Source organism: Podarcis bocagei, assembly GCF_964188305.1.
Source record: "Podarcis bocagei genome assembly, chromosome: 4".
NCBI classification, from domain to species: domain Eukaryota; kingdom Metazoa; phylum Chordata; class Lepidosauria; order Squamata; family Lacertidae; genus Podarcis; species Podarcis bocagei.
Window position 1 is genome coordinate 69181307 of NC_138128.1, and position 21469 is coordinate 69202775.

Genomic DNA, 21469 nt, shown 5'->3' on the forward strand with positions numbered 1-21469 from the left:
CTCACAAATGACGTGTGTGTGTGTGTGAGAGAGAGAGTGTGTATGAGAGAGTTGCCAACTCCAAAACTGTTTTAACAGGGAAGTCTTGAGATGCAAATATCACTTTCACTTGGAATTTGCTGGTGTGAATTTTGAGGGAAATTTGGTTTAGATTCCATTTTAATGATGCTGCTATTATCAAGAAACATCACTTGGTTGTACAAAGAAACAGTATAATTGCAGCCGTTCTACAAAGCACTTGTCTACACCTACATACTTTGCAGTGTGATCATTGTATATTACATTATATATAATAACTTTTTAGTAAAATGCACAACATTTGTTTGTGTTTTGCATGAAAATCCCTGCCAGTGTAATATTTGGGGAGCAGTGGTGATGATAATGGGTTTGAGGAGACCCAGAGGCACACGGATCAATAAAAAAGTGGACATATTCTGGATCTTTGCTCCACCAGCAACGGTGCAGACATTGTAGAAAATGTTTAAAATGAAGAAGAAAGAAAACACATTATGACCTGTGTCATTAATGTGGCGCTATCATTTTTGTAAACTGCTTAGAGGTCTCATTACAATCAAAGGGCAAATATATTTTGTTCAATGAATGTAGGACCCTCCGTAGACCAACCCTAGTAGTGTCATTGTTTGAGAAGCTGTATCATTTTACTAGCAAGAAATGTGGCTTTAAATATTTAGGTGTGTTTCAGTTCACTTCTTTCTGCAGAGCTTTTCAATCCCCCCCAAATGCTCGATTTGAAGTTTATGTTAGCAGCAAGTTTATATAAAAAAATACTGTGCATAATATTTAATATGCTTGTGGGATTTGTCTGGGGTGCAGTTGTCCAATTACTACAGGAACCTTTCGTTGTTGTCATTGTCAGTAAAGTATTGTTTGTTTACAATTTTTGTCTAAAATCCCAGCTTGCAGGGCTAGCACAAACCATAATTTGCAAGTTTGGGAGGAATTTCCATGTGCAAGGAGGAAGATAAGAGAGAATCTTTGAACACATGCCTAATTCCAAGCTCTTCAACATAGTGCCAAATCGTACTAGTTTGCCATCATGTCTGAACTGAGCCAGAGATGTCAGTCAAAGGTTACAGTGGGTCAAGGTATACAGAACTGCAAAACAGTTTATATTTGATCAAAGACAGAAGAATAGCTAGTGGAGATAACTGAGAATAATTTTTATGCAGTCTGCACAGCTAACAAGGCAAATAATCCTACTGACCAGAATTTGAGAAAGATGTACTAAACTAAAGGAAGATCAGGGAGAAGGAAGTTCCTGTACTTTCAATGAAAGGTTACAAGAATGAATTTTAAAAGAATAAAAGAACAAAGATCTTGGTATTGTGGTTGAAACTTGAAGGACATACAGTACTGGAAAGAAATGTTAATAACCTAAAGCTATGCACACTTACCTGGGAGTAAGCCCCAGTGAACACTGACTTACTTCTGAGTAAACATACGTTTATGTTGGAACTGTATACATATTCTAAATTTAATATTTTGCTCTTAGATTGAAAGTTGACTGTTATTATGGAAGAAGAGCAATGTGGCTTTGTTCTCAAATAGATTACCCTGGTGTTCTTGTGAAGACGCTTCTACCATATCAATTTGGGGGGTAGAGACTATGCGATGCATTAAATATAATTATGCATGCGACTTAGACTCCTGGTCATGTCTTGCTCTAGCAGCTGGCATGGCTGGGCATGTGCTGTATGATCCAGACTGGTTCAGCAGCTAACCAAAGTGACAGCATGCAGAGATGTCCCCAGAGGCACTGCAGAGGAGATAGTATTGAAAGACTGACTTGCATATCTTTTTGGAAGAGTCACAGATTACATTATCTGTATTTTTTATATATATATAAAAGAACAATACTTATAGTTTGTGCTGTTAAAATGCCAAGGTGTACAGTTTTGTGAGGTGATTAGAATATGATTGCAACAGACTATCTGATAGGGCAGCGTACATACTCTCCAACATTTCTGGTGAAAATAGCGACGTCCAGTGCTATTTTTCTAGAAAAAGAGGTGCTGGAACTCACCACGAGCACCTCCCTCATTCTCTTAGAATGGCCATGGCGCCCACCTGAGAGGTGCCGGAACTGAATTCAGGTGAGTTCCGGCTGGAAAAAAGCCATGGGTCCTATTCCATACCCTCCAACATTTCTCCGATGAAGGTAGAGGTGTTCTAAGAAAAAGTGGCACATTCCAGGATCAAATCGGAAACCAGGATGGCTTCTGTAGATTTGGGACTGTCCCTGGAAAATAGGGTCACTTGGAGAGTCTGAGCGTAACAGCATGAGAACATACAAAGCTTGAGGATGAGCTAACTTATGCTGAATGACCTGATGATCAGCTCGGTGCTATGAATGAAGTAACAACAAATTGTAACTCATTACGAAGACCATTGCTCCTAGATGGGTGCCCCTTATTTAGAAGGCTATGTATAATATTGTTATGAGTTTTTTTGTTGGGGGGGGGGGAGTAGGCTGTAGGCTTGAGCCCCGCTTCAAATTCCTGGATGCAGCATGGATTCAATTTCTGGAATAGCCAGGCCAGCCTTGTAATGGTCTGCTAAGTAAGTATGGGTCGTTAAGGTAACAAAGGGAGTGGCTCTGTGCCAGAGGGAAAAAAAACGAGTGGGTCTCCTTCCCTCAACTGTCTGTTTGTTAAAAAGACAAAAGGCCAGATTTTTGGAGAGTTGAGTGATGTGAGCTAGAAGCCAGAAGCAAAACTAGCAGGCTAGAAAGGGAGAGAGAGAGAGAGAGAGAGAGAGAGAGAGAGAGAGAGAGAGAGAGAGAGAGAGACCTGATTTCTGTTGGAATCCAAGGCTATGGCTATGGGAGAAGCAGGACCTCATCCAGGCTATCACCTCAACACAGGAGGATAGCCTGGCTTATATGTTAACCTTTGCTGGATCCAGGGGTTAGAAGAGTCCCAAATTCATAACACTACCTTGTACTCCCCAGCAACACCAGGAGAGCCACAAGTTTCCTACCCCTGTATAATTTTTTGGGGGGGAAACTGAGAGGGGGGAAACAACCTTCAATACATAGTTCTCTAAGCAATTAAACCAGCCAACCTTCTCTCCCCTGCTTGGTTGGAGAATCTAGGAAACAGCAGACGTTTCTGCTCCACACATTGTATGTGAAGTGCTATTTGCATGCACCCACAGTCACCCACATGCTCTCCCTTAATGTTGAAGCTACCTTGAGACCATAAAATATTTATTTGGCATATATTTAAATAATAACTAAAGGCAGGTTTTGTCAAACAAAATTAACCAAGAATCTCACAAATACACATGGATGTATGATATTTATCTCTTGAATGTTACCATTTATAAATTATGTTCTTTAAGCCCCTGTTTGTTCACATTTATAATTTTCAGATGCTCATTTGCACAAAATCCCTTAAGAAGCTTTTAAACAATTATTGTCTGTAATCTTTATGTTGTTCACTGTATTATCAGATGGATAAAGATAGATTTGATAGACATACTGGGGGAAATTCAATATGTAAATTATGATGACTAGAGCACAGTTAACATTTGTGCTTGAGTGATTCAGAGTAGTAGATAATTCTTCAAGTCTTATGCTGATGCTTCATTAAAAGCTTTGTAAAACATTATGAAAAAACAAAGGGATTGGTCCTACCTGCATTGTTGAGATACTGAACTATGGGGATATTTGAAAGGTTATTCAAAAACTACAGAACTATTACAAGTACCACTGGGAAGAACATAGTCCTTTTAACAGTTATTGAAAAATATAATTACAAAAAGCCATGTAGTTACTCTATATTTCTTTCATTAAAACCAGATGACCTCAAACCTTTAAAGAAGTTTTTATATAACTAAGACACTTCTATAATTTTTGGTATTTGATGCTGATGGAACTGCTGAGGTAAAGTTGGTGGGAGTTAGTACATGAAGTTATTGTTGTTCATAACAGTATAGTTTTTCTTGAAGAGATGTCTGAATTTTAGACTGCTTTATTCCTACAACATGATTGCAGTTTTTTGTATTTTTGACTTAGAACAATTAACAAGTCCCCAGATTATGTACATTCTGTTTCAATGGGTGCTAAGCATAGACTAAGTAGTGACAGTATTTGCATAACTATTCTTCTCTTGTGGTTCATAAACAGGAAAGGTCAATCTTAAAAACAAATTCTGAACATACAGGTGTTCGGCACCCCACTTCCCACCCCACTCCCCTGCTTCTAGATTTAGATTTTGTGAATAAGTTGTATTGTATATGCATGGAATGGGGTGTGTGGGTGTGTGTGGTGTGAATTGTTTGTTATAAGTATTTTCCGAAACTAAAAAGTAAGATTTTTTAAATATATATATATATTTCACATTCGCACATGCTGCTTTTGGGTGTTGATTAGCACATTTTGACATATCTTTCCTTTCTCTCCATAGGTCAAAGGATCTAATAAAGGAAGCTATTCTTGACAATGACTTCATGAAGAATCTAGAACTGTCACAGATCCAGGAGATTGTGGATTGTATGTATCCAGTGGAATATGGCAAGGACAGTTGCATTATCAAAGAGGGAGATGTCGGTTCACTGGTATATGTCATGGAAGGTATGTCGTACAGCTGTTTCATTCATATATATATATGTTTTCCCTCTTAGCTGCTTCCAGAGGGACTATCGCTACATTACATGGAACATTCCATAGTGGCTAGAGGAGGCAATGGTACTCTTATAAAGGGTTTCCACTCATTGCATGTTGCTTTCATACTCAGTATGGTACTACTAGAATTCATCTTTAACTATATCAGTAAGACTGTGGTGCATCTGCACTTACACCAATTCAGGGTTGGGGAATCTGTGGCATTCCAGGTGATTATTGGCCTCAGTCTCCTATTATCCTTGACCATTGGTCCTGATGGCCGAGGCTGACGGAACTGGAGTCCTACAACACCTGGTACAAGGGTGGGCAGAATTCATATTTGAGCGATCTTCTTTGTTCTTTGCTCGAACCCTGAGATTTATGAGCCAGAGCCTAGTGCAAAAGACACACACTTAGATGTAAAGAATTCTAAGCCCAGGACTTGTTTTGAGTTCTAGAACTGCCTGTAGCTCATAGTCCACTCCTTGTTACCTTCAAGGATTCTTCATTTCAATGCTATAATTTAGGGTGGGAGGGGAAACACATCTTTTTTTCTGCTGTTCTTAAATAACAACAACTAAGAACTCCTTGTCTATTTCAAATTACCCAGAGATCTTGCAGTAGACCCATATCTGCCCACTCCTGGTCATTAGGGCTACAGGTAACCCACCCTGATTACAGTGCATTGTTTTGAACAATACAGCTGAAGTGAGAGTGTTGCAAATCTAGTCTTTTTCACTTTGAGTGAGAAACCATGTGGTGGTGTGTGGTGCCCTGCTGCCTTACACACTTATCTGCAGATTGGGTGCAGGGCTAGAGTACATATTGAGTGAATGGATTGGACTACACGGGCAGAATCCAGTGCAGATTTTTGTTAATACAGACACACCCTGAGGATTGCTTCCCAATATAACAGTTTAGAACACTGCTATATTGTGCATATTCAGCTGAGTGAAAGGCACACACATTGCAGAACTGCTTAGGAAATTTCACTATGCGTATTATCTAGATGTATATTTTAATCACGTTTGCATGATGTTTTCAGATCTGGGGATGATTCACAGTTTCTGTGAAATTCTAAACTGGAAAGCGGACTTAATACTTTGATCATACCCTAGGGTTATCTTATTTCAAAAAGTAAAAACCAGGACATCCCAAGCTTTTTTTTCCCCTTAAAAAAAAAAAGCTGAAATAATGCGATTGATTTGCCTAAGATCCAGGACAAAGTGCTGCCTTTCAGAAATCCCCCTCGGACCTCAATTCCACGTTTGAAATCCTGGTAATGTCTGAGGAAATCCAGGCATATGGCAGCCCAATCATATCATCTCTTTAACTATTTGGTTACATGTGGAATCCTGTTGTCATCTTTGGAGTACACAACATAAGAAGGTAGTGACTGTAGTTTTAGACTGTCAAAAAACTAGAAGTTTGAAGACCTGTATTTGAAAACTTGAAATGACCTGTTGACATTACTACATATAGATCATTCATTTTAAGAGATCAGAAAAGTGAAAAATTATCACTTAGTGCAGTGTTTTTAATACTAAGATTGCTGATTATAAAGTACCTTGATAGCTTCATGCATTATAAGTATCACTTAATTGCAAAATATTGTTCTTATCCTTAATTTGTATTACATGATGTAAGAAGTTTTATCATGTTGCTACAGCACTGTCAGATGTTCTGAAAGGAGGAACTGAAGAGCTTTACAGTCTCAAGGGCCCAAGATAGGTTTAATAATCTATCTGTTTCCTGTATAACAATTTAATTTCAGAGAATATGACAGGCTTCTGAGAACTGAGTTTTCTCCTTGTGTTTTCAACACCTTTGAAAACAGCTGGTGGTGCAGTTGTTGGCACTGCATTTATACATGTTTTATTTGTCATATTTGTCATTATCAAAGGGTCTAATTTGGCAGATTTTTGTTCATGTTTGTGGGTTTTTTTGCACCAGTAAACAACCCAGGCAAATTGATACATTTTCTGGTCACAACCTAATACCATGGATTTCCAAGATATTTAAGGCTGCTTGCTAGGGGTTGGATTGTAGAGTTTTTACGGGGCTCAGTGCATCTCCCATAAGTCTCTAGCTTTCTGGTTTGGTGTGAAAAAAATGGACCGATTATTACAATATTGTGTAGTATATTGATTTTCTGGGTAAAATGGTCCAGCCCGGATTGAAGCATTTTTAGTTAAATGACAAAAATTTAAGCACATACTTACTCACCTGTTGAAATCTATGGAACAATGTTTAACTTTCCCTGTGTCAATCATGCCCTTCCTTGTTTTGGTTGCTTAAATAAATAAAAGGAGCCTCAAAGTTACAAATTATGCTTTGAAATGTAATTTTATTCCAAAACCTTAATGCTACTCTTACATCACTTTTTTTAAAAAGCTGCTGTCGTAAGTTTGTTTTCCTATCCTTTTAAGGCTAAGCCCTTTTGTCCAAGAGCAGTTTTGTTTTTCTTTCAGCTTTGGGAATGCATGCTTGACTAGAACAATGTTGTGCATTATGAATTGGTGACTGAGAGAGGGCCCTGAACTTGGTAGCACAATCCTAACTATGTCTACTCAGATTTAAGTCCTATCAAATTAAATAGGGTTTACTCCCAGGTAAGTGTGGTGGTTATGATTGCAATTTTTCCATACTGTGCAGGAAGCAGCACTAACAAATTTTATGTTATGTGCAGAAAGAAAACTTCCCTTTATTATGTTGCAGTTTCATATACGAAACAATAACTTCAAAATTTCCATTGGCATGATATATGAGAACAAAAAAATACGTTACCAGGAAATAATGGCGTTTCTCAAAATGTTAGTATTTTATTGATATTTAAGTGACACTGGCAGAGGAGAACTTCAGGTTCAATTAAGAGTGCTTAATCCCACCGCTACAAAAGTCTCCAGGACATTTTTATTACCGTCCCTCATCCTGGCAGTCTCTGAGACTAGAAATAAGCACAGGTAGGGGGGAAATGGTCTCAGGGATGGGACTTTTGCAGAGAAGAATCAGTGGGTGCTGGAGGGTTATGCACCTCTTCCTCCCACCTAGTGATTCTCCCCTGTAAGTGTTGCCCCCAATTCGTGTTATACTTTCGAGAACACTTAACACTTGACACAATTATGCAGCATCATCCTAGGTGAAATAGCAACTACTTTGTAAATGAGCTCTTCCAGCACCTGGATGTGTTAAAATGCATGGGCATGGGCACATCTTAATTTTATGTGAAACGGAAGTACTTTTCAAAATTAAATTTTTGTATTATTTATTTATAAATGCTTGTGTACCACTGTATCATAAAAAATATCAAAGCAATTTACAACAATATCAACATATAATAAAAACAATGTAAATGCTTAAAGTCAAGAGCCATCAGCTAACTATTATGAAAAGAGGATTGCATAATTTTCTCCATAGGACTGGTGGCACGGAAGTACTTCCAGCAGGTGTTGTTAAAAGCTGAAACAGAAGGCACCAGCTGAATCTCTAGTGGCAGAGCATTCCACAAGACTAGGCCAATGACACTAAAGACTTGGGTTCTTGTTGTCTGATGAGCCTTTCCAACTCCAGAGCTAGCCAATGACATACCGGTATATTGATGACTGAGTTGGGATATAAGGGCTTTGGCTGTTCCTAAGGTACAGGGCTTTGTAAATTAATACAGATGGACCATGATTGGTCTAGAGTGAGATAAACCAGGAGCCTGGTTTTGAACGATGTAATGTTAAGCCAATCCATGTCTTACCTCACAGTTGTGCAGTAATGGCAAGAGGGCAGAAGGAGTAAAGCAGCTGCTATCTTATCTCTGGAAATCTACAAAGCTTCCTATTCACACTAAGCCATGGTTTGGCAGACTGGGTCAATATATACATATAAATGGGTCCAATTTCTACACAGATCTTGCAATAAATTGAGAACCTTAAAAAGGTTGAGAATTAGTGCTAACCTGGATTGTAAGAATTCATGTGCCACAGTACTATTGGCTCCCATAGAGTTGTAAGGTCCCTGCAACGTCAGCTAGCTGTTACTGGGAAGTACAGCCCAGTCTGTTGATGGTCACCAGATGTGATAATGCAGAGAATGCTTTCAGGCTTCTGGAATTTATCTGGCTTAACCAGTCTAGGTGTATCTGCGTACTGAAAATGAAATTATAAAGAAATTAAACAAAGTAATGGATAATGGCAACTATAGTGATGTGATGGTAGCAAGATCAAATGCTTGGTTTCACTGGTAATATACATTTCCACTAGAGCTTACTTGTGTGTCACTGATTCATGACTACCTGCAGAATATACTGTTTATGATGTACTCATTTACCACACAGAGGAGCATATATTTAATTAGCTGACATATTTTGTGTTTCAACATTTGAGTGGAACCTTAGAAACACTTCCAGAAGTGTCTCCCTTCTACCTGCACTACATCTGGTAGAAAACACAGTTTTTGTTCTTTAAGCTTCTCAAAATGTTGAGCTCCATAATTCCAGGGTCTTCCTGGGTCAACTGTTAGCAGGGATCCAAAGTGGACCAGCCTCCCATACTTTTCTCTTTCCTTATTTTCCTGCACAACACATATCAGCAGCAGACCTCAAACTATTTTTAAGAAACAATTATTCAGAGGGGGCCAATCTGCTTTTCAACTGCAATAGAAATTGGTGCATAGATGAACGTTCTCCTTTCTGCAGCCCCTAATGAATTTTCTTCAAACAGTTTTAGAAATCTGTATGCAGTTTGCAGCATATGTAAACTCTAATTGCTGCTGTGGAGTTTACAAAACCCAAAGGTGCAGCTTACAGACATTCTAAGCTCTGCATGCTAAAATGTTTATGATGTCCACAACTGCATCTCTAGTGCAATAATTCCAGTATATAGAGTAAAGACTGGAGTGTACACTAGATACACTGCCTGTAAAATTATACGGGTAGAACTTGGATGTTTTATGGAATATTATAAAGGGGACAAAGGTGCATCAACTCTAGTTTTCTTCTGCAAAGTGGGGCAATCAAGCAGGCCTCCTCCCTAACACACACTATCTAGCAACAATTTGCCAGTGATTAAGCTCTGTGAGGATTCTGGACTAGATGGGTCACTGGTCCGATCCAGCAGACTTTTCTTATCTTCTTATGAATCTTGTGTTATCCTTGTTTCCTCATTTGCTGTTTCTTCCTTAACATGTAACAAGCAGTAACATGTTCTACTGCTTTATTAAATGATTTACTTTACTATTCTGTGGACAATGGTGCAAGGGATGGCTATGCATCCAAGAGAATACACTGGGTGGAATTCATTATGTTGCATTATGATGTATTTCCAGTGCGTGCAAACACTGATGGAGGAAAAGGGGGGCTGGGGGAGCGCACTGCCCCTGGCAGCACAATCCCGGTGGGGCTCCATCATGGCTGCCCCCCCCCGCACTAGGCGCCCAGCCCGCAGAACGCACGCCCTGCCCCCAGGATGCATGCCCCACCCCTTTGGGCGGCGCGCCCCACCCCTGGGACGCATGCCAGCCCTGCCCCCGTCTGCTCTCCACCCCCGGTGCCGGAGCATGAAGCTCCATCACTGTGTGCAAGCATTTCAGCTTGCTAGACAGAACTATTCCCCCTTTCCTCCCTCTATATGTGGGCAGGGGGCACGTGGGGGGGGAGAGGGTGATTGTTCTTTGCAGGGCTTTTGCTGATGGAGCTTGTTAGGTGAATCCCACCCATTATGTTTAAAAGGGAAATCAGTTACATAGAGGTATTACATTGTATTACTTATATTGCATAACTACCAATATTTTTCTTTATTGTTATTGTCTACGCCCATGAGTGTTTGCAATTTCAATACATAATTTTGGTTTTGATGAATGTGTTATTAGCTTGTCTGAATTTTCCTAGACCCACTTGATTTTTAGCAGTTGTTATTACACTTTTGGCAGTGTTGGTCATGTTTCTGCATGAGAGATTAGTTGTATAACACCATGCAAAAAACAATATCATAAACAGGATGTGTTTGTTGTGGTTATACATTCCCCATAAGAGCACTCAGTGAAGAAGCATGGCATTTATTAGCATGAATTCCGGCAAACACTTTCCCCTCAACCTGTCAACGATTTTTTCCCCAATCGTCTTCTGACCTCCCACTTCTCATTGGTGATTATGATACACATTAGTATTTTATGATGCCTAGCATGTGCTAAGTCTTTTAAAAACCAGGACTGGAAAAAAGAGAGAAAAGTCTGAAAGGTAGGACTAAAGTGCTTATGCAAACCTGCACTTTTTCCCTGATAAGGATGACTGTCACTGGGATGGTATGAAGTAGCCATGCACTGCCCCTAGTCATGGTCATTGGATGCGTTAACAGAGCAGTGTAGGAGCAACCATGAATAACAGCAACCATGCTTCCATAAGGGTTGTGCTGTTTGAGAATGAAATGAGATAGGACATGCTCCATTTGTACTTCGCTTATTGTTATCATTGCAGGCTTCCCCCCACTTACGCATGGCTTACATTCCAGGCCCCTGCATGATAAGTGCAATTGCATAAAATTGGGAAGCATCCCACTTTATAAGGAGGGAATGTGAGGAGGAGAGAGATAGAGAGAGTGCACAACATGACTCCAGAGTAAGTAGACTTGGAAGTTGGCGACTCTCCCAGTGTGCGGAGAGGCAGTGGTGGGGGGCAGGGGGAGTGAGGTGGACCAGGCGAGTGTCAGGGGGATGAGGTTGGGCTAGGCAGGTTGACCTTCTGTCCCCTCCACTTCCCCCCCAAGCCCAAGCATGAGCAAAGTCAGGGAGAGAGAGAGAGTTGGTGCCTCATTCCCAAGCAGGGGGTCGGGGTGCTCTGCGTGTGTGCAGGCTCCACCCCAAAGCACACTAGCTGCAACATGCCACAGACGGGCATGGAGTGCCACCCAGATGGGGCACCAGACAGAGACAGGTGGAAGACGAATGTGCTGCCCTGGCCAGAAGGCAGGCGAGCGAACAAGCAGGTGGTCAGAAGCCAAGCTGAGGAATCTCTCTCTCCCTCTGTGCACCAGGAGGGCTCCAGCTACTTCAAGACTTGGCAGTTTTGAAAGCGCTGTAGCCCTTCCCTTGCTTGGGCAGCAGCTCTGAGCGACTTCCAGGCAGGAGGGAAAGCCAGTCTATTTATTTATTAATTTTGCAGAGACTTTGATGCACCTAAGGGGGTGGGGAGGGTGATGCCTGTATTACATTTCTATCCCATGTATCTCCCATGGAGCTCAAGGTCATGTACTGTCCTAAGCATACCCAGCTTCCAGTGAAATCTCTCTGCTTCTCTGCTACTGATGGCAGCGATACTCAGGGTTCCCATAGGGTCACTACCTGCCTAAGTGCACATCATGGGTGGACCAGCATACATACCTCCACTTCAGTGACATCGCCATTTAGTTCCCATTGCAAGAAATTAGATTTATTTCTAGGAAGTTGAAAGTTCAGGATAGCGAAGACTTTGCAGTTGTGGGATGGTTGGTTTTCATTTCTGTGCACCTGCTTTAAAGCATCAGCTGAGGCTGTCACACCCCATGAACCTGAGCAATACCTGGAGGTAACTTAGCAACCATGTCCTAGAGCGAATAAAGTGCTGCAAGGTTTGTGTGTGCGGTGTGAGTAAATGTCCTCTGGAGACTGCTTGAAAGCATCAAGCTAATTCTCCATGACCTCTCACAAGTCCGAAATTCTGCTAGAATGCTGAAGCTGACACAGAAAAGGGAGAAGTGAAAGAAAGGAGACTTTTAAAGTTGAGGAGCAAACAAAGCAAAATTGGGCTGGACACGTATAGTACAGTCACCTGGGCCAAAGCCAATTATCCTTTTTCCGATTATGCTCGGCCCAAAACATTGTTACAGTGTTCCAACAGCATTTCAAAGAAATGTAGTTATGTTTACTCTAAAGTCCATGAAATAAATTTCTGTGCGATATTCGAAACCACGCTTCCTGCCATTGTTGCCACAAGGCAATAATTTTTGGTTGGTTTTCTTGTGGCCTTCCAGCTTTTGTTGGGTTCCACCTCCCATTATTCCCAGCAAGCATAGCCAATGGTCAGGGAGTGATGGGAGATGTAGTCCAATAACAGCTTGAAGGCCACACTTTCCCCACCTGAGCCAATATCTTTGCTTAGTTTAGATACAGAATAAACAGCTGAAGCTCAGAGCTCAGTTATACTTCATTTTGTTATCTTAATGCAAAGCAGTAGTTCACTGTTCTGCTTTATTTGTGTGCCTCCTTTTGCTAAACATGTTCAGCTTTCTTCAGTCATTATTTTTAATTAAACTATTCGCAAAGGTCATTATGAAGAGATGGTGCGGCATTTTAATACCGCCAAGGCTGCACTAGGTTAACAGCTATCAGATGTGTGGGTGTTGCTTCTTCCTAATGAGGATCAATGTGTTATTTCACATTTTGGAAGTAGAAATCTTTATCCTATTGCACTTGTTCCAAAGGTGTCTACATTAGTGTGCCATATTTAACAACTGAATCATCATGATTCCCCCATAACAATATATTTGATCACTTAAATGATAGCCCTATTATAAGCTTCTTCATGAATGCCAATATAAAAAAAATTGCAGTTTTAAAATATTATTTCACAAGAATTGCAGTTTGCATGAAATATGAGGGCAAGTAGTTAATAATATTTTATTTTAGCACTGGATGTTCATAGGAAGAGATCAAATTTTGATTTAAAGCAAATCAGATCCCTATATTGAAAATACATAAACTAGAGGTGTTTGCATTACTTCACAAAATGCTTGAACAAATAAATGAGGATAGACTAGCTGAAATTCCATGTTATGTTGAGCTATGTGATCTTTTTAAAAATAAAAGACTTTAAAAAAACTAGCCTGGGCAGACTGTGAAGTGGAGCAGGGAAAGGACTGGCAGAGCTCCAGATCTTCTCTGGTTGTCTTTCAGTTCGTAATCACCTTCCTCACAAATCATTTTCACTCACTGAAGCAAGATCAGGGTCAACAAGGGTAGATATGGGATTTTGTTTATTTTGTTTATTTAAATATTTTTTAATCCTGCCCTTCTGTCAGAAAAAGTCCTCAAAGTGCTTTACAGATCACAATAAAGAGGCAGCCTTTGACATTGGGCTTCTAATCTAAAAAGGCATGACACAAAAAGGAAAATGGGTTGAGAAGGAATGTAAGGAAACTCCTGTGCACCTTCTTAGTTGCAAATTCTTTTAATGAGCAGCTTGGGTGAAAATGTTCAGAGAATAGGAAGCAAAAGTTGCTGGTTTTTTAGGGGCTCCAATAGAGTATCCTTTCTCTTTCCTCTTCTGCCGCCTGATGTGATGGCTACTGCCAAGTGACTGCTGATGGAGGGAGGAGCCTGGCTCCCAAATTTACTTTGGAACAGGGAAATGGAATCTTGTAATTAATAGCATCAAACTTAATGCTGATGGTGATAGGATTGTTTTCTCTGTCCACATTGCAGAAACTGCGTGCATAATCTATGTGCATAATCTGCACATAGTTCAGTTGAAATTTTGTTTAGTAGATAGGACACCAGAGATGAAGCAGAGTGTTTCATAAAATAGCAATGTGTTGCTGCTGCATAGCAACACAGATCATATGGCACAGATCATATGACACAAACTGACATGGAAATAATTTGGAATTTCAGATGTACAGTGGTACCTCGGGTTACATACACTTCAGGTTACAGACACTTCAGGTTACAGACTCCGCTAACCCACAAATAGTACCTCGGGTTAAGAACTTTGCTTCAGGATAAGAACAGAAATCGTGCTCTGGCAATGCGGCAGCAGCTGGAGGCCCCATTAGCTAAAGTGGTGCTTTAGGTTAAGAACAGTTTCAGGTTAAGAACGGACCTCCGGAACGAATTAAGTACTTAACCCGAGGTACCACTGTACCCTCCATTCTGCAGCACTGATTGGAAGTGAAGGTATTTAGCTCAGGGAAAGTCTTTGCAAATACTGAAATGACAGTTACAGAGATCATGATCATTTGCAACATAGGTGGACAACCCACAACCCACTCAGGACTTCCCGGTGCCCTATTAGTCTGCTAAACAGGGAGTATAATTTACATTGGTAGGAAGGTGTGCATGAATAACTTTCCCCATGCACCTTCCTGCCCGTCATAGTCACTCTCCCCTCCTTACCAAACAGCTGTTAGTCAGGCTATGGGAAGCATAACTGCCAGCAGCAATCATTTGGTGAAAGATGGGATCACTATTTGTTGCACCTCTCTATCTGATTCCCAGCTGATGAGTGTTGAGAATTCCCACACTTGCATGCCAACTAACGTATTTTTCCGTCTATAAGACGCCCCCATGTATAAGATGCCACCTATTATATCTGACTCAGATATTAGAAAATGGGGGGGGGCAGATGTATCCATGTATGAGATGCCCCCTAATTTTTGACTTTATTTTTAAGGAAGAAAACCTAGTCTTATACACGGAAAAATACAGTATGTCTGCCTTTGGCTGGTCTATGGTTTTTGTTCTGGTTTGTGTCCCATGATTTAGTATAATTCTAAAGAATGAAAGGATGGGGTGGGAACAGGAAAACCCAGCAAATTCAGAAACATTACATTAAGGATTAATGGTCAGGTGGAATGGCTGCTATGTGCTGGGAGAGGATGAACCAAATGGCAACTGAACTCCTCAGTCTGATGGAGTGGGCCTCACTTTTCTGCAGCCAGGTATAATATCCATGAACAGATAATAGTACTGAGAGGGGAGGATTCAAATGGCCTTTGGCTGAACGTGAGCTGATGACCATGAAGCTTTATATTCAAAAGCTACAACAATAGACATTGGATGAGTATCCATTACCAGTTGCAAACTTCCTGTAGGCATCTAGTGGCTGCAGTGAGAATGGGATGCTGGACTAGATGGGTCTTTGTGTGACCCAGTAGGGCTCGTCTTACGTTCTTAGGAGCTGGCTGCGGTGGTTGGCATATGCTGTGCTATTTTTGTAGTAGTTTAGATTCACGGCAATGGATATTTTTATTTTATTTATTTTTACTAGCATGGAACAAAACAATGTTTCGTTAGTATTGTTAAATGATATCTAAAAATGTGTCTCTGTTCCTTTTCTTGCAACACAAGTAATTTTTTTTAAAAAAGTCTTATGATTTAAAGCCATCAGCTTTTTGTTAATGTAGTGTGAAAAGCTTGCAAGAAAAGAAAATCAGCATAAATTATGCATGAAATCAAAGGAGTAGTTATACAGTCCCTGCAGTTGTGCCTGAGATTTGGTAGAAAAAGTGACAGCATATTTTGACATGTAATTGAAGCCCTTATGCATATAAACAGTTTTGGTAGGATGTAGAAGTCATACAGAGAGCTCCTTATTCATTACATAGCTTTGAAATAATAATAAGGAAGAGATTGAACCACTCAGAAAAAAATTGACATAGTACCATTTGCTAAAATGGGATGGGGGACTGTTTTCCCAGAGACTCTCTCCACTTTCACTTTGATATGGAAAAAGTTAGCACGGGAATATGAAACAGCCTTGCAGATTTCTAGAAGGAGGCTGAGAGTTTAGGCTGCTTCAAAAGCATTTGCTTGCATGCCTTTCCAATGAAGTGTGTGCTCCCACACCATATTTTACGGGGGGGGGGGATCATCCAATGTGGTAGAAACTTTACTTTAGAAACTGTATATAACAGCAAGCATGTTAAGTTAATTAAGGTAAATATATTTAAGAATAATTTTGAAAATGCATAATAAATCTATCAATAAGTTAGTAAGCTGTCTTTGCAACAGAAATATCAAATTTTATTTATGCAATATGCTCTTCATATTCTGTACAGTAAAGATAAATAACCTCTCATCCTCACAACCACTTGCAGCAAGTGTTTCTATTCAGGTTCAATGGGTTTGATGATTATGATTATTCAACAGAATACTTTAATCAGTAGCAGTAACAATGAAAGAATAAACTTTTATGAATTGGATTGTTAGAAGAAAGAAAATACGTTTTGTGAAGTATGGGAAGAGAAAGAAAAGCTGCTGCAAGTCAGGAACTATTGTTTTTTTCCAGGGTGTGGAAGAGTATGTTGATCAGGCCCAACAAAATGCTTTTAATGTCTCACAAGCCCCCGGTAAAATTTGTGCTGCTCCTTCTGTCGCCTGAGCTGCATGAGTGGTGGCATTCAAAGGGAAGGAGAAACATTTTTGAAAGGAAAGCACTGGACAGGGATATCTTTCTCCCCATCCAGGAACCTTTCCATCCAGGCCAGTGTGTAATAGGAAGGAAAATATCTCTCTCTGCTCTACAGAAGTTGAAGTTCACTCCTCCCTCCCCTCCTCTACTGATTGACATGGATTGGGCAGAGGAAAGAGTGGACACCATTATGTCTTCCTGTGTGTCTTTCCACAAACTGGCTATGTCAGTTTTCACTTTAAAATGCACAACACTGGCATTATTTGGAAGATTAGCCAGCAGTCAATGTGGCCATTGGAGTGATAAGGGTTAGGTGCCCTGATATTATTATTATTATTAGTATTATTATTAATCTATTGTGTACAGCTGAGAAGACCTTGGTTGGAATCATGAAGAATACCCTTCTCCCCATGTCTAGTTGTAAACTTGAGGCAAAGCAAAAGTCATGATCTTGGGGGATTGCTTTTGCTTTTCTGCCTTTTATCACAAGCCATCTGAACACATGTAACCAAATGGCCTGCAAGCATCTTTAACACAGTTCACCTTGGAAGTTCTCACTGATTCTGTGTGACATGATGAACTGCAGGCTAAACTGTCCTTTCATTTTTGTGGTTGTGTAATTCTCAGGTTGTATAAAATGACAGTGAGAACAGTCGGAAGCCCAGTTATAAAGGACAACATTGTAACATACAAAATAATGTACAGAAAGATGAACTGGGGCAGTCATTTTTTAAAATAAATAAATAAGATAAACACAATAAGGCATCTAGAGAAACTGAAAGGTGCCCTATTCAAAACGGTTAAAAAGAAGCACTTTTTTCGTAGCACATAATTAACCTGTGAACCAAGATATCATTGACTTAAAGAGATTAACTTTATTCAGAAAGAAGATTAGTCATTAATGAGATCATCCACAGTTACATTGTATGGGATTAACAACAACATTTGGGAAACATCCTGCATGCTTCATGGATGAGGGCAGTGGGGGGAGAGATTTTAATAAGAAATTTGAGAAGTGACAACAAGAGAAGATGAGTTTTATGCTGTTTTATGTGAGTACAAAGTTACAATCACTCTCTGCAGTTATTGTTCTTAAGAATTCTTGGCACACTTATTTCAGCCACTTTATAGCGGTTATTTATTTAGTTCATGCACAGATCCTCATATGTGCAGAGATGTCTGGTTTTCATCCTTAGTAAATAAACTTCCTTCTTTTTGTATGTACGGAAGAGAATTTATTCTCAATCTGTACAAATGGACCACAGACATGTATGTTTTTAAAGTGGGTATGGCATGGGCAGGCATCCTAGGAAAATGTACTAGTTCAGAAAAATAGCAGGGAGTAGAAATGACCTCCTGTCTTACCCTTCTGCCTAGCACAATCCCATGTGGAAACGTTACATCAAAACTCTTCCCCATGAGAGATCAGAGGGTGGCAACATGAGAAGGGCTTTTTCTGCAGTGGCTCCCAAATTGTGGAATGTCTTTGACTGATTACTATGCTATACATCTTTTAAATGTTTTTTTGTGTGGGGGGGTATTGGTTTGTGTTTTTTTGTTCTTGTGATTATTACGTAGTTTATGTTTTTATATTGTATTCTTATATTGTGACCCAGCCTGACATCTATGGATGAAGGGTGGTATCTCTCTCTCTCTCTCTTTTGACGAGACTGAACAAAAGGGTCTTTAAAAAAACAACAACATATGAATGAAACAAATAATAAGATTTCTATTTTTATGTTGTGAGCTGCTTTGTGTGCATGAGTACAGAAATGTAAAATGCAGTTGCTTTTTATAATAATAATAATAATAATAGTTAATAGCACCATATTTAGCAGGTCTTACAAGAGGATCTTGGCACTTAATAATGTTCATATACAGTGGTAACTTGGGTTAAGTACTTACCGTAATTCGTTCTGGAGGTCCGTTCTTAACCTGAAACTGTTCTTAACCACTTTAGCTAATGGGGCCTGCCGCGCCGCCGCTGCGCGATTTCTGTTCTCATCCTGAAGCAAAGTTCTTAACCCAAGGTACTATTTCTGGGTTAGCAGAGTCTGTAACCTGAAGTGTATGTAACCCAAGGTACCACTGTAGATGCTATATTGTCTGGTGGAAGAACAATCAGGCAGGACATAGTCACTTCTGTGTACTTCTTTTGTGGATTATTCTTTAGCTGTATTTTAAAATTTAAGAGTACTCTTGAGTACTGATGAGCGGAGGCCTTTTTAAAACAAAACCCTCAAGCAATGCATTTGTTTGATAGTTAATCCACTCCGACAGAAGTGTCAATGAATGCAACTGCGGTTAATGAAAGCTTAGTGGTTCAAGTTCTGGAGGAAACAATTCAAATATAAGCTAATGAATATGATATTAACAAATTGCCTTGCAACCCAATCAATTATTAATAATACAGATTCCACAGTAACAAAATCTAGGAAGCTTTGTCTAAATTGTGAGCAATAGAAAAACCAAACATTGATATAGTACTGTTTCCCCTATACATTGCATGCAGCCTGTCTCCAGAGGCGTGGTACTATCTCTGTTGGCAGGCATGTAAATACAGACTTTAAATTGCTCTGTGGGGAAAATCCCATCTCTGAATCATGTATGAAATTGACCTGGAGATTTTGGCAAGGTATTAATAATTTAAAGGTGACACACTGAGTTTGCTTTAGGATTTGTCCATATTCACCTTTTTTCTGATTAGTCCTGACATTTTGCCCACTGTGTGTCCTTAGCTTTCTTTAAAATATTAGCTTCTTGCTTTCTTCCCTTTGCTTAAAGGTTAGAACTTCAGTGTACAACATGCAGAAAGGATAGATGTAAGGATTACATAAACATATTAAAAACAAAATGGATTTTTGTTTCTGATTATAAACAATCAAACTGACCTTGTTCTAACCTGTGCTCTTTTAAAGACTTTTGCTACCTATTAGTTTGTTGCCAGCTTTACATTCCTGAAGAAAGTCAGTGAATTCTATGTTTTTCCTCATTCTGTAATCGTAGTTGATGTTGATGTTGTTTGTGCCTGCTTCTTTCCCAGCATTATAGACTCAAGCAAAGCTTTCTTTTATCTAGCAGATCACTTAGATAATGGACTCATTTATTTTCATAGAAGTTAATAGAGCCTCAAGAATTTTCTTCTTGTCAGCCCTCCTTTCCCACCACTCCCACTAGATACCATTTATTTTATTTTTTCTAAAAACAGCTGAAATATATCACAATAGGAGTTTTAATAGTATTCTGTTTATTTTTATTTATTTATTAAATTTGTATACCACCCTTTATCTGAATACAAAATACATAATAGCAAGTGGTTCACAAGAACATTCAAGAATTCCTACCATCTCTCTCTCTCTCTCTCTCTCTCTCTCTCTCTCTCTCTCTCTCTCTCTCTCTCTCTCTCTGTGTGTGTGTGTGTCTATATAGTGTGTGTATTATTTTTATCCTGTGAACAGCCCTGAGACCTGCGGGTGTAGGTCAGGATAGAAATTCAATTCTTATTATTAATAATAATCTCAGTGCTGGGGAAAGGAGCTAAATAGCAGCTTCAGGGAGCGGATTTTTGTCAGGGCTGTGGTCAGATCTGCTCAGCTTTCTTCTCAACTGCTGTTTACGCAACAAGAAATTTACACATTTGTTGTTGAACTCCCAGTCAGTATGGCCACCAAGGGTACTGGGAGTTGTAGTCCAACATCTGGAGGGTTGCAGATTTCTCCATCCCTGTGTTAAATCCTTCAAGGCAGCTCATCACACTCCAATACCTTATTTGCTGTCCTCTCTGATACAGTCCAAGACACAAGTCCTGCTTTCACCTGCTCTTAAGTGGAAGTCAGTAAAACTCAGAACAGTAAAATGGATGAAATTGGGGGTAAGGGGATTTTTTAAAAATGCATTACTTACATAAGAAGTCTGTCCAAATCACATTACACAGGCGGCATTGTTCCAAAATGAGAGATGCAATTAAGAGAGGCTTTCTTTAATTTTCCTTATGCCCTATTTAAAGCTAATTTACATTTACTTAGATGCATTCACACCAAAGCTAAGATTCCAATTATATCTAATTGTTGCAGAAGTTTATTAGACATAAATTCAGTTCCTAACTTGCATGGATTCAAAGGGTTTTGAATGGATGGCATGATTGGATCTCAGGATGAATGTCTTGGCTCTGCAGGTGGGTTTCTTGAAGAAATTTCATCAGCCTTTGCTGTGATAAACCTGGGTGGGAGTTTTGGTAAGGCTCCAGGATGGATAAAACCTCTGTAATGAACCATGGATGTGTGCGTATTTCTCCACCGTCTGTCTTTTGCTCATCACCAGAACAGTCCTCTTGGACTAAAGGTAGGAAATGATTGCAGGAAAGTTGCAAAGGTAATTGTATAGCAGTGCATAAAAAGAGTGCTGCTGGATCAGCCCTAAAGCTCATCTAATCCAGCATTAGGCTCCTGGAGTGGCCAACCAACCGCCTTAGGAAGTGCACAAGCATGTCATGAGTAGAATAGTTGTCTTCCCCCCATGAGCCCCAGGAATTGGTATTCAGAGGCTGTATTGATGACAAATAGCGGTTGGTAGCCTTATCCTCTATTGATGAAGTCATCCAAATTGCCAGTGATCTCAACATCTTGTGGACTAGTTTAGCTATGCATTGGGTGAAGAATAACTTTCTTTTTTTCCTGAATCTCCCAACAGTCAAC

At 39.8% G+C, this 21469-nt stretch overlaps 1 protein-coding gene across 7 annotated transcripts in view; it reads left to right on the top strand.

Annotated features, from left to right (window-relative positions):
• Positions 1–21469, top strand: part of PRKG1 (protein kinase cGMP-dependent 1) — a 698816-nt gene that overhangs the window by 212063 nt on the left and 465284 nt on the right. For all 7 annotated transcript variants that reach the window (XM_081189597.1, XM_081189598.1, XM_081189595.1 and 4 more), the window contains one exon: positions 4431–4597. In XM_081189597.1, coding sequence (XP_081045723.1) covers positions 4431–4597 — 167 coding nt within the window. The remainder of the gene's footprint in view (positions 1–4430; positions 4598–21469) is intronic.